This window comes from Heptranchias perlo, chromosome 36 (assembly GCF_035084215.1).
Source record: "Heptranchias perlo isolate sHepPer1 chromosome 36, sHepPer1.hap1, whole genome shotgun sequence".
In the NCBI taxonomy this organism is placed as follows: domain Eukaryota; kingdom Metazoa; phylum Chordata; class Chondrichthyes; order Hexanchiformes; family Hexanchidae; genus Heptranchias; species Heptranchias perlo.
This window is the reverse complement of record NC_090360.1, coordinates 24,387,404-24,401,635: the sequence shown is the minus strand read 5'-3', so window position 1 is coordinate 24,401,635 and position 14,232 is coordinate 24,387,404. Positions and strand designations below refer to the sequence as shown.

Below are 14,232 nucleotides of genomic sequence, written 5' to 3'. Positions count from 1 at the left end.
TCCAGCATTTTGTGTTTTTAATATCACCCCCAGGTGTTTGGAGCCAAGAATCCCATCAGAAAACTTACCTTTTCATTCCAAGCCCAGAAAGTGATTGCAAGAAGTCCGGCTCCAACTAACTGTAAAAGAGAAAGAGAGAGAGAGAGAGAGAGAGACAAAAAGAGAGAAAGACCATTAGACAGGATCATGATGTAACAACCAGAATTTATGCACACACATCATACTTAATTTCATGACTTCTTGGTGATTTTTAAGTTTATCAGAGGTGAGGGGCATTAGTGCTGGGGAATGGAAGAGTCTCAGCATTAAACACTCCTGGGGCAGGTACAGCACGGGTTATGGAACCCCTAGTGATGGAATGGTGAGAGGGATTGTGTGCGTATAATACTGTCCTTGTTCATTATTGAGCCTGAGTATTTTTCTGAATTGACAGGAGTTGCAGTGAGCCTCCTTACATTCCAGTGCGTGGTTCACCATCGCTATCTCTGCGAAGCAGAGAATAAAAGATACAGGTTTCAGTTCCATTATCGAAACTGTTTTCAAGCTTGAAGACGATGCTCAGCTATCAGCAGGAAGTTGAACTGTTAACAGCATAACTGTAAATATTAAAATGATGAGAATATAATCTGAGCCATAATTAGAAACCCTGAAATAGATCGGCTGCCGGTCCAGAGGGCCCTTACAGACATGGGACATGTGCCTTGGCCGTATCTTTAACAGCTCGCTGGATTGTCCCCCCTGACTCCAGGTTCACGCGACTGATTCCTGGGATGAGGGGGTTATCTTATGAGGAAAGGTTGGTCAAGTTGGGCCTGTATACACTGGAGTTTAGAAGAATGAGAGGTGATCTTATTGAAACATTTAAGATCCTGAGGGGACTAGAAGGGGTAGATGCTGAGAGGATGTTTCCCCTTGTGGGAGAGACTAGAACCAGGGGACACAGTTTAAAAATAAGGGGTCTCCCATTTAAAACGGAGATGAGGAGAAATGTTTTCTCTCGTGAGTCAGTGGAACTCCCTTCCCCAGAGAGCGGTGGAGGCAGGGTCACTGAATATTTTTAAGGCTGAGTTAGATAGATTCCTGATTAACAAGGGAGTCAAAGGTTATAGTAGGTAGACGGGAAAGTAGGGTGGAGGTCACAATCAGATCAGTCATGATCTGATCAAATGGCAGAGCAGGCTCAAGGGGCCGAATGGCCCACTCCTGCTCTTAATTCATATAGAAGGATGCTCATGTAGTTACAAGGCAGATCCAGGAACTATAGGCAGATTAGTTTAACTTCAGTTCCAGGTAAGATACTGGAAAGGATCAGAAGAATGCTCCAGATAATCACCTCGTCAGGGAAGAAGTCATCATCGCTTCTGGAACAGAAGGTCGAGTCTTACTAATCTGACTGAATTTTTTGAAGAGGTCACTTGGTTAGTGGATAGGGCAGCCTGTTAGACATTGTCTACCTGGATTTTCAGAAAGTATTGATAAGGTTTCTTACTCTAGGTTCCTCCACAAGATAGAACCTCGTGGGATTAGTGGGAAGAAGCTACAGGAAATTGGGAATTGGCTGCATCCCGTGGACAGGAAGTTATGGCTGTGGATCTGCCTGGAGCCTGGTTACCGCAGAGATCGACATTAGGGCCTTTACCCTTTTCTGTCTATATTAGTGACCTAGGTGAATGTGTTGGGGGAATGATCCTTAAATTTGTGAATTCACAAGTCTACAAAACAAAACATACCATTCTGTCTTTGTACAAGGCCTTGGTTAGGCCTCATTTAGAACACTGTGTCCAGTTTGGTTCCCTCACATGGTGGGTGATGTTGAGGCCCTGGAAAAGGTTCAGAGAAGGGCCCCCAAGATTGATTCCCAGTTTAAAATACCTTAGCTACTCAGATGGGCTTAAGGACCTGAGTGAGAAGCGTAGAGTCAGGGGTGATCTGGTTTAGTTGACCACTCTGCTCCAGACCTCATTACAGCCTTGGTCCAAACATGGACAAAAGAGCTGAATTCCAGAGGTGAGGTGAGAGTGACTGCCCTTGACATCAAGGCAGCATTTGACCGAGTGTGGCACCAAGGAGCCCGAGTAAAATTGAAGTAATTTGAATCATGGGGAAAACTCTCCAGTGGCTGCAGTCATACCTAGTACAAAGGAAGATGGTAGTGGTTGTTGGAGGCCAATCATCTCAGCCCCAGGACATTGCTGCAGGAATTCCTCAGGGCAGTGTCCCAGGCCCAACCATCTCCAGCTGCTTCATCAATGACCTTCCCTCCATCATAAGGACAGAAATGGGGATGCTCGCTGATGATTGCACAGTGTTCAGTTCCATTCACAACCCCTCAGACAATGAAGCAGTCCAGGCCTGCATGCAGCAAGACCTGGACAACATCCAGGCTTGGGCTGATGAGTGGCAAGTAACATTCGTGCCAGACAATGACCATCTCCAACAAGAGAGAGTCTAACAACCTCCCCTTGACATTCAATGGCATTACCATCGACGAATCCCCCACCATCAACATGCTGGGGGTCACCATTGACCAGAAACCTAACTGGACAAGCCACATAAATACTGTGGCTACAAGAGCAGGTCAGAGGCTGGGTATTTTGCAGCGAGTGACTCACCTCCTGACTCCCCAAAGCCTTTCCACCATCTACAAGGCACAAGTCAGGAGTGTGATGGAATACTCTCCACTTGCCTGGATGAGTGCAGCTGCAACAACACTCAAGAAGCTCGATACCATCCAGGACAAAGCAGCCCGCTTGATTGGCACCCCATCCACCACCCTAAACATTCACTCCCTTCACCACCGGCGCACTGTGGCTGCAGTGTGTACCATCCACAGGATGCACTGCAGCAACTCGCCAAGGCTTCTTCGACAGCACCTCCCAAACCCGCGACCTCTACCACCAAGGACAAGGGCATTAGGGAGGGGAGTGTGCCAGTGGTGGGAACAACACCACTGGTACACTCCCCTCCAAGTCACACACCATCCCGACTTGGAAATATATCACCGTTCCTTCATCGTCGCTGGGTCAAAATCCGGGAATTCCCTTCCTAACAGCACTGTGGGAGAACCTTCACCACACGGACTGCAGCGGTTCAAGAAGGCGGCTCACCACCACCTTCTCAAGGGCAATTAGGGATGGGCAATAAATGCCGGCCTCACCAGCGACGCCCACATCCCATGAACAAATTTTTAAAAATGAAGGGACTAGATTTAAATAATTGGTCAGTGTGCACACAGTCACACTGGGGAGGACCAGGGGTCGTGCATATAAATTACACAAGGGAAAAACTAGGTTGGATGTTAGGCAGTTCTTTTCCAGAGAATAATGGAGCTGTGGAACAGGCTGATGGTTTGTGCATTGAAGGCTGATTCACTGTGAGAGAGCTGGACCTGTTCCAGGCTGGGGCAGAGATTACATCCTCCAGGAACTAGGGACCAAGGCACGTAAGTCACGATCAGTGGCCTCCTGGACTAGTTTTGATCACCCAGAGGGAGCAGAGAGGAATTTTCCATATTTTATCCCCCTGAATTCGACCTGGATTGTTGCCTCTCCCAGGAGGTTACACGGCAGTGGATGGGTGAGGAATGTCTGTATCAAGATGCACAAGATATCACAACTGTGTGGGGCAGGCTGGATGGACCATTGGTACATTGGTATAATACGATTCTCTTCTCCCTCTACACTCCAACCTCTCTGTGTTCATAGAAAATTTACGGCACAGGTGGCCGCCATTCGGCCCATCTTGTCCGCGCCGGCCAAAAATGAGCCACCCAGCCTAATCCCGCTTTCCACCACTTGGTCTGTAGCCCTGTAGGTTACAGCACTTCAGGTGCACATCCAGGTACTTTTTAAATGAGTTGAGGGTTTCTGCCTCTCCCACCCTCTCAGGCAGTGAGTTCCAGACCCCCACCACCCTCTGGGTGTTGTGCTCACAGAATCTAGAGCACAGAAACAGACCGTTCAGCCCAACTGGCCGATGCTTCAATATGCTGCCGTCCCCTGCTCCTTTCTGATCCCTGTACCCCCACACTGTTATAATTAAGATTCAATGCACTGCCTTCTACTCTCAATCATATTAGAACCTCCAAAGTGGAACTTCCTCCCACAAACCACAGTCTGTGTCTGGCACCATTACCCAGTGCTTTCTGATTTACCACTGTCTGACCTGGGCCCTCCACAGGAGTTTGGACTTTCACCCGCTTTCTCAAAGACCCGTAAACCTTCCTGTGTCACTGCCCTGCCCCCCGACCAAATCAAACCGTCCCAGTGACCAGAAACCAAGAGCAGCTGCCTGGTTGCCTGGTGACTCGATGAAATTAGAGGTTGTGCAATTAAACCATCGCCACCGGCTGTCTACTGGGCTACAAGCTGAAACTAGTCTTTAAAACCCAAGTGCTCCTAAAAAAACTGCTGCTTCCTGTCAGAGACAAGAGCAGAGTTCAATGAAACAGAGGCTCTCCTCCCTTACTGACAAAATTATTACTGCACTGAAACCAAAATAATGTCCCATGACCTTCGACAGGAATCACGCACCAGAACATGTTGGATGCTGCAGGAAGACAGGAACAGGAGCAGGCCATTCAGCCCCTCGAGCCTGTTCTGCCATTCAGTTAGATTGTGACTGATCTGTATCTCAACTCCATTTTCAATCTGTGTGTGGAGACTCCTTGCAAGTGCTGACACATTGACGGCCCCTCCCCTGGTTAACTTTCGAAAGAAGCCACCCTGGGGAGAGTGTTTTCATTACAGAAAAACATGTTTCAGTAGTGCAGTGACGTGTGCAAGCACTAATTGTGTGCTGGTAGTGATCACAGGATGTACCTTTAAACTGCTCGGTACAGGTCAGTTACTGATCATGTGATTAACGTTCCACACAAACAGGTTTAACCACAGCAGAAAAACTGCACAAAGCCAGATCACTTCTGCTTCAGATTCTGTTGTTTCTTTTACCATTTGCAGCTTCTGTCAGACTTAGCACTCTCGCCTCGGAGTCAGACAGTCATGGATTCAAGTCCCAATCTGGAGATTTGAGCCCACGGTCGAGGCTGACACTCCAGTGCAGTGGCGAGGGGGCGCCGCACTGTCGGAGGGGGGCGCGGCGCTGAGGCGGCGCGGCACTGTCTTTCGGATGAGACATTAAACCAAGGCCCCGTCTGCCTCCTCATAAAAGATCCCATAGCACTATTGGAAGAAGAGTAGGGGAGTTAGAACCATAGAAAAGATACAGCACAGAAGGGGGCCATTCGGCCCATCGTGTCCGCGCCGGCTCAAAGAACAACCAGGTGCCCATTCTAATCCCACCTTCCAACACCCGGTCCGTAGCCCTGCAGCTTACAGCACTTTAGGTGCAGGTCCAGGTACTTTTAAAAAGAGTTGAGGGTCCCTGCCTCTACCACCAATTCGGGCAGCGAATTCCATACACCCACCACCCTCTGGGTAAAAAAGTTTTCCTCATGTCCCCTCTAATCCTTCCGTCAATCAGCTTAAATCTATGTCCTCTAGTTCTTGAACTCTCCGCTAGGGGAAACAGGTACTTCCTGTCTACTCTATCTGGGCCCCTCATAATTTTGTACAGCTCAATCAAGTCTCCCCTCAGCCTCCTCTGCTCCAAGGAAAACAACCCCAGCCTATCCAATCTCTCCTTCTAGCTGCAATTTTCACGACCTGGCAACATTCTTGTAAATCTTCTCTGCACTCTCTCCAGAGCAATTACGTCCTTCCTGTAATGTGGTGACCAGAACTGCGCACAATACTCCAGCTGTGGCCTTACCAGCGTTTTATACAGTTCCATCATTACATCCCTGCTTTTGTATTCTATACCTCGGCTAATAACGGAGAGCATTCCGAATGCCTTCTTCACAACCTTATCTACCTGTACTGCCACCTTCAGGGACCTGTGCACATGCACTCCAAGGTCTCTCACTTCCTCTACCCCTCTCAGTATATTCCCGTTTACTGCGTATTCCCTTTTACTGTTTGCCCTCCCCAAGTGCATTACCTCACACTTCTCTGGGTTGAACTCCATTTGCCACTTTTCCGCCCACTCCACCAACCCATTGATATCTTCTTGGAGTCTACAGCTATCCTCTTCACCAACTACATGGCCAATTTTTGTGTTGTCTGCAAATTTGCCGATCGTGCCTCCTACATTCAAGTCCAAATCATTAATATATACCACAAACAGCAAGTTCTCCTAGTGGCCTTGTCAATATTTATCCCTCAACCTTACAGGTACGGTAGCATAGTGGTTCCATTACTGGACTAGTAATCCAGAGGCCTGGTCTAATTAATTAAATAAAATCTAGAATAAAAAACTAGTGTCAGTAATAAACTACCGAATTGTCGTAAAAACCCATCTGGTTCACTAATGTCCTTTAGGGAAAGAAACCTGCCGTCCTTACCCGGTCTGGCCGATATGTGACTCCAGACCCACAGCAATGTGGTTGATTCTTAATTGCCCTCTGAAATGGCCTAGCAAGCCACTCAGTTGTAAAATCTCGCTAAAAAAAGTCATAATAAGAATAAAACCAGACGGACCACCCGGCATCGGACCACTAGGCACCGGACACAACAAAGGCAAACCAAGCCCAGTCATCCCTGCAAAATCCTCCTCCCTAACAGCTGGGGACTTGTGCCAAAATTGGGAGAGCTGTCCCACAGACTAGTCAAGCAACAGCCTGACATAGCCATACTCACAGAATCATACCTTTCAGCCAACGTCCCAGACTCTTCCATCACCATCCCTGGGTATGTCCAGGCCCACCAGAGGTGGCGGTACACTGATATACAGTCAGGAGGGAGTGGCCCTGGGAGTCCTCAACATTGACTCTGGACCCCATGAAATCTCATGGCATCAGGTCAAACATGGGCAAGGAAACCTCCTGCTGATTACCACCTACCGTCCTCCCTCAGCTGATGAATCAGTCCTCCTCCATGTTGAGCACCACTTGGAGGAAGCACTGAGGGTAGCAAAGGTACAGAATGTACTCTGGGTGGGGGATTTCAATGTCCATCACCAAGAGTGGCTCGGTTGCACCACTACTGACTGAGCTGGCCGAGCCCTGCGGGACAAAGCTACCAGACTGGGCCTGCGGGAGGTGGTGAGCGAACCAACACGAGGGAAAAACCAACTTAACGTAGAAAATAGGAGCAGGAGTAGGCCATTAGGCCCTTCGGGCCTGCTCCGCCATTCAATATGATCATGGCTGATCCTCTATCTCAATATCATATTCCCGCTCTCTCCCCATATCCCTTGATGCCTTTTGTGTCTAGAAATCTATCTAGCTCCTTCGTAAAAATATTCAGTGACTTGGTCTCCACAGCCTTCTGTGGTAGAGAATTCCACAGGTTCACCACCCTCTGAGTGAAGAAATTTCTCCTCATCTCAGTCCTAAATGTCCTACCCCGTATCCTGAGACTGTGACCCCTCGTTCTGGACCCCCCAGCCAGGGGAAACATCCTCCCTGCATCCAGTCTGTCTAGCCCTGTCAGAATTTTATACGTTTCAATGAGATCCCCTCTCATTCTTCTAAACTCGAGTGAATACAGGCCGAGTCGACCCAATCTCTCCTCATACGACAGTCCTGCCATCCCAGGAATCAGTCTGGTGAACCTTTGCTGCACTCCCTCTATGGCAAGTATATCCTTTCTTAAGTAAGGAGATCAAAACTGCACACAATACTCCAGGTGTGGTCTCACCAAGGCCCTGTACAACTGCAGTAAGACATCCTTGCTCCTGTACTCAAATCCTCTTGCAATCAAGGCCAACATACCATTTGCCTTCCGAACTGCTTGCTGCACCTGCATGCTTGCTTTCAGTGACTGGTGTACAAGGACACCCAGGTCCTTTTGTACATCAACATTTCCCAATCTATCACCATTTAAATAATACTCTGCCTTTCTGTTTTTCCTTCCGAAGTGGATAACTTCACATTTATCCACATTATACTGTATCTGCCATGTATTTGCCCACTCACTCAACTTGTCTAAATCGCCTTGAAGCCTCTTTGCATCCTCCTCACAACTCACAATCCCACCTAGTTTTGTGTCGTCAACAAACTTGGAAATATTTCATTTGGTTCCCTCATCCAAATCATTGATATATATTGTGAATAGCTGGGGCCCAAGCACTGATCCCTGCGGTACCCCACTAGTCACTGCCTGCCACCCCGAAAAAGACCCATTTATTCCTACTCTCTGTTTCCTGTCTGTTAACCAATTTTCAATCCATGCCAGTATATTACCCCCAATCCCATGTACTTTAATTTTGCACACTAACCCCTTACTTGACCTCGTCTTCACCAATCTACCTGTCGCAGATACATCTGTCCATGACAGTATTGGTAAGAGTGACCACCGCACAGTCCTGGTGGAGACGAAGTCCCGTCTTCACATTGAAGACGCCGTCCATCGTGTTGTGTGGCACTTTTTAATAATATTCATTCATGTGATGTGGGCGTCGCTGGCAAGGCTGGCATTTATTGCCCATCTCTAATTGCCCTTGAGAAGGTGGTGGTGAGCCGCCTTCTTGAACCGCTGCAGTCCGTGTGGTGAAGGTTCTCCCACAGTGCTGTTAGGAAGGGAGTTCCAGGATTTTGACCCAGCGACGATGAAGGAACGGCGATATATTTCCAAGTCGGGATGGTGTGTTACTTGGAGGGGAACGTGCAGGTGGTGTTGTTCCCATGTGCCTGCTGCTCTTGTCCTTCTAGGTGGTAGAGGTCGCGGGTTTGGGAGGTGCTGTCGAAGAAGCCTTGGCAAGTTGCTGCAGTGCATCCTGTGGATGATACACACAGCAGCCACTGTGCGCCGGTGGTGAAGGGAGTGAATGTTTAAGGTGGTGGATGGGGTGCCAATCAAGCGGGCTGCTTTGTCCTGGATGGTGTTGAGCTTCTTGAGTGTTGTTGGAGCTGCACTCATCCAGGCAAGTGGAGAGTATTCCATCACACTCCTGACTCGTGCCTTGTAGATGGTGGAAAGGCTTTGGGGAGTCAGGAGGTGAGTCACTTGCCGCAGAATACCCAGCCTCTGACCTGTCTTGTAGCCACAGTATTTATATAGCTGGTCCAGTTAAGTTTCTGGTCAATGGTGACCCCCAGCATGTTGATGGTGGGGGATTCGGTGATGGTAATGCCGTTGAATGTCAAGGGGAGGTGGTTAGGCTCTCTTGTTGGAGATGGTCATTGCCTGGCACTTAACTGGCAAGTAACATTCGCGCCAGACATCAGCCCAAGCCTGGATGTTGTCCAGGTCTTGCTGCGTGCAGGCACGGATTGCTTCATTATCTGAGGGGTTGCGAATGGAACTGAACACTGTGCAATCATCAGCGAACATCCCCATTTCTGACCTTATGATGGAGGGAAGGTCATTGATGAAGCAGCTGAAGATGTGAGCGGTAAACCCCGGTGAACAATATCTCAGTCTTGACAAATTCAAGGTAACTGCGGCTATAACAGAATAAAGAATGTGGAAATTACCCCTCTGCCTCTGCGCACCCCCCGCACTCCTCCCCAGCGCTCCGTTAAATGACAGGGAAGAAACGCTACAGAAATGGAAGTTGTTCTTGTGATAATTCTGATGTTAAACACGTTACTTGGCACAGTTCAAACCACAAGGCCCGAAGACCGATCGTCGATCAACACTGAGTTGGCTCGGGCGGCCCCGAGATAAGTTTCAGTAACCAGGGGTGGGGTGCAGGTTGGAGGGGCCGGGTGTCCCAGGCCAGGGACAGGGTGGGGCGCGGGTGTCCCAGGCACTGGGGGGTGGGACGCAGGGCGCGGGTGTCCCAGGCAGTGGGGGGTGGGACGCAGGGCGTGGGTGTCCTTGGGGGGACGGGGCCGGGTGTCCCAGGCAGTGGGGGAGTGGGACGCAGGGCGCGGGTGTCCCAGGCAGTGGGGGGGTGGGACGCAGGGCGCGGGTGTCCTTGGGGGGACGGGGCCGGGTGTCCCAGGCAGTGGGGGGGTGGGACGCAGGGCGCGGGTGTCCTTGGGGGGACGGGGCCGGGTGATGTGGTGATTTTCCTGGAATAGAATCCGCTTCGGATCGTGTCTTTTATGCAGGGACTGGTTTGAGGTCCAGCCGCCTCGAGTCACTTTCTCCAACCCTCTTATTTTCCTTCCAACAGACAAAGAAGAAGTCCTTCGGAAGAGGCTGAAGAGACTCCCTCACTTCTCTGACCATTTCGGTGGAGGGGGTCCATCAGGGGGGGCCGCGGGGTTCGGAGGAGGAGGTGGAGGTGAGGCCTGGACTTTAGATTTCTCTCATTCCTGCACCTGTCCAAGTTTGTTTGAAGCTCGATCAGATTGTGGTCCTTACGATGGCCCAGAGATTGGGGGGGTGGGGGAGGGGTTTACTCCCCTCGCCCGATATTGGACCTGAGGCCTCATTATGAAGAGAGCCGGCAACACAGTGGCCCCTCAGGGAAATGGGTCGGGTGGGGGAGGAGGGGAGGAAGAGAGATGGAGCCCCAGGGTGTGTTGGTGGAGAGGTCTAGACAGAGCCCCGGGGTGGGGAAGGGAGGAAAAGAGAAGAGAAAGTGTCATGGAGGAGGGGGAGATGGAGTGTTGTGCGGCACTACCACAGTACTAAATGGGATAGATTCAGAACAGATCTAACAGCTCAAAACTGGGCATCCATGAGGCACTGTGGGCCATCAGCAGCAGCAGAATTGTATTCCAGCACAATCTGTAACCTCATGGCCCGGCATATTCCTCACTCTACCATTACCAAGACAGGGGATCAACCCTGGCTCAATGAGGAGTGTAGAAGAGCATGCCAGGAGCAGCACCAGGCCGACCTAAAAATGAGGTGCCAACCTGGTGAAACTACTACTCAGGACTACATGCATGCTAAACAGCGGAAGTAACATGCTATAGACAAAGCTAAGCGATTCCACAACCAACGGATCAGATCAAAGCTCTGCAGTCCTGCCACATCCAGTTGTGAATGGTGGTGGACAATTAAACAACTAACGGGAGGAGGAGGCTCTATAAACAGCCCCATCCTCAATGATGGCGGAGTCCAGCACGTGAGTGCAAAGACAAGGCTGAAGCGTTTGCAACCATCTTCAGCCAGAAGTGCCGAGTGGATGATCCATCTCGGCCTCCTCCCAATATCCCCACCATCACAGAAGCCAGTCTTCAGACAATTCAATTCACTCCACGTGATATCAAGAAACGGCTGAGTGCACTGGATACAGCAAAGGATATGGGCCCCGACAACATCCCGGCTGTAGTCCTGAATTCTATAAAATTCTAACAGGACTAGACAGACTGGATGCAGGGAGGATGTTCCCGACGGCTGGGGGGACCAGAACCAGAACCAGGGGTCACAGTCTCAGGATACAGGGTATGCTATTTAGAACCAAGATGAGGAGAAATTTCTTCACTCTGAGGGTGGTGAACCTGTGGAATTCTCTACCACAGAAGGCAGTGGAGGCCAAGTCATTCGATGTATTCAAGAAGGAGATAGATATATTTCTTAATGCTAAAGGTACAGGGTACTGAGTTAGACGATCAGCCATGATCATTTTGAATGGTGAAGCAGGCCCCAAGGGCCTAATGGCCTACTCTTACTCCTGTTTTCTACGTTTCTGAAGACTTGTGCTCCAGAACTAGCCAAGCTGTTCCAGTACAGCTACAACACTGGCATCTACCCAACAATGTGGAAAATTGCCCAGGTATGTCCTATCCACAAAAAGCAGGACAAATCCAATGCAAACAATTACCGCCCCATCAGTCTACTCTCAATCATCAGCAAAGTGATGGAAGGTGTCGTCGACAGTGCTATCAAGCAGCACTTACTCACCAATAACCTACTCACCGATGCTCAGTTTGGGTTCTGCCAGGACCACTCGGCTCCAGACCTCATTACAGCCTTGGTCCAAACATGGACAAAAGGGCTGAATTCCAGAGGTGAGGTGAGAGTGACTGCCCTTGACATCAAGGCAGCATTTGACTGAATGTGGCACCAAGGAGCCCTAGTAAAATTGAAGTCAATGGGAATCAGGGGGAAAACTCTCGAGTGGCTGGAGTCATACCTAGCACAAAGGAAGATGGTAGTGGTTGTTGGAGGCCAATCATCTCAGCCCTGGGACATTGCTGCAGGAGTTCCTCAGGGCAGTGTCCTAGGCCCAACCATCTTCAGCTGCTTCATCAATGACCTTCCCTCCATCATAAGGTCAGAAGTGGGGATGTTCGCTGATGTTCACAGTGTTCAGTTCCATTCGCAACCCCTCAGATAATGAAGTAGTCCATGCCCGCCTGCAGCAAGACCTGGACAACATCTAGGCTTGGGCTCATAAGTGGCAAGTAACATTCATGCCAGACAATGACCATCTCCAACAAGAGAGAGTCTAACCACCTTCCCTTGACATTCAACGGCATTACCATTGCCGAATCCCCCACCATCAATATCCTGGGGGTCACCACTGACCAGAAACTTAACTGGACCAGCCATATAAATACTGTGGCTACGAGAGCAGGTCAGAAGCTGGGTATTCTGCGGCGAGTGACTCACCTCCTGACTCCCCAAAGCCTTTCCACCATCTATAACGCGGGGGTGTTTGCTAGTGCTGTTGGGGAAGGTTCCCATCACTAGAGTGGCAGGGGGATGGGAACCTGAGCGGGGAGTCAGAAGGGAATAAAGTTGAGAGCAGCAAGAGAGGGGAAGACCCAGGGGAAATCTACAATACAAATAGTACAAACAGTTGTTCAAGAACAAGTGAAAGGGAAAAGCATAGAGCAGCGCAATGTAAGTGTACTTTAGGCACGACAGATAAAATAAAAACTAGAAGGCGTAAGGCGATTAACCCAGCAAGCTGAAGGTCAGGCTAGGGTGTGTGGCCCAACTAAGAGTTCTATATACAAATGCACGGAGTATAAGGAACAAATTAAATGAACTACAGGTTCAAATTCAAATTGGAGGGTATGACATGATAGCTATTACTGAGACATGGCTGCAGGATGGTAAGGATTGGGAACTAAATATACCAGGTTATAAGGTCTACAGGAGAGATAGGGAAAATGGAAGAGGGGGAGGAGTAGCCTTAGTGATTAGAGATGAAATCACTTCAATGATAAAGGGGGATATAATGAGAGGTAAGCAGCCAACAGAGACTTTATGGGTTGAATTGAGAAATAGGAAAAGATCTAAGACTATAGTGGGAGTTGTGTATAGGACCCCTGGCAGCAGCTCTGAAGTGCTAGATTGTATAAATGCAGAGATTAGACAAGCATGTAAGAAAGGCATAGTGGTCTTAATGGGGGACTTTAACCTTCACATAGATTGGGGAAAGCAGACTAGCAACTGTCAGAAAGGTAGTGAATTTCTTGAGTGTGTCCGGGATAGTTTTCTGCAGCAGTATGTCCTAGAGGCAACAAGGGGGCAAGCCATACTAGATTTAGTAATGATGTGGCGATGCCGGTGATGGACTGGGGTTGACAATTGTAAACAATTTTACAACACCAAGTTATAGTCCAGCAATTTTATTTTAAATTCACAAGCTTTCGGAGGCTACCTCCTTCCTCAGGTGAACGATGTTCACCTCGTTCACCTGAGGAAGGAGGTAGCCTCCGAAAGCTTGTGAATTTAAAATAAAATTGCTGGACTATGATTTAGTAATGAGTAATGAACCAGATTTAGTTAACGGCTTAACTGTGCGTGAACATCTATCCAATAGTGATCATAACATGATCAAGTTCAATGTAGTGTTTGAAGGGGAAAAAAGTGAATCAGCAGCTAAGATTCTAGACTTGGGCAAGGCCGACTTCAATGGGATGAGACAGAGACTGTCCACAGTAAACTGGGCAAATCTGTTAATGGGTAAAACAACTGATGATCAGTGGGAAATGTTTAAAGAAACATTTAACGTGATACAGAATCGGTTTATACCCCTGAGGGGCAAGAACTCTACTTGCCAAAAAAAACAGCCATGGACAACTAAAGAGGTAAGGGACAGTATAAGACATAAGGAAAGGGCATACAAAAAGGCAAAAAATGGCACAGATCCTGGCGAATGGGAAAGATACAAAGATCAACAAAGGGTCACAAAACAGATAGTAAGGGCTACAAAAAGAGAGTATGAAAAGAAACTCGCAAGGGATATCAAAACCAATACGAAGAACTTTTATAGTTATATTAGGAATAAGAGGGTGGTCAGGGGCAGTGTTGGCCCCTTAAAAACTGAAAGTGGGGATATTGTTATTGACAATGGGGAAATGGCGGACATGTTGAA

General features: G+C 48.8%; 1 protein-coding gene across 2 annotated transcripts in view; it reads right to left on the bottom strand.

Annotated features, from left to right (window-relative positions):
* Positions 1 to 14,232, bottom strand: part of LOC137304209 (tetraspanin-5-like) — a 51,194-nt gene that overhangs the window by 14,039 nt on the left and 22,923 nt on the right. For both annotated transcript variants that reach the window (XM_067972773.1, XM_067972772.1), the window contains exon 2: positions 69 to 119. In XM_067972773.1, the coding sequence (XP_067828874.1) occupies positions 69 to 119 (51 nt within the window). The remainder of the gene's footprint in view (positions 1 to 68; positions 120 to 14,232) is intronic.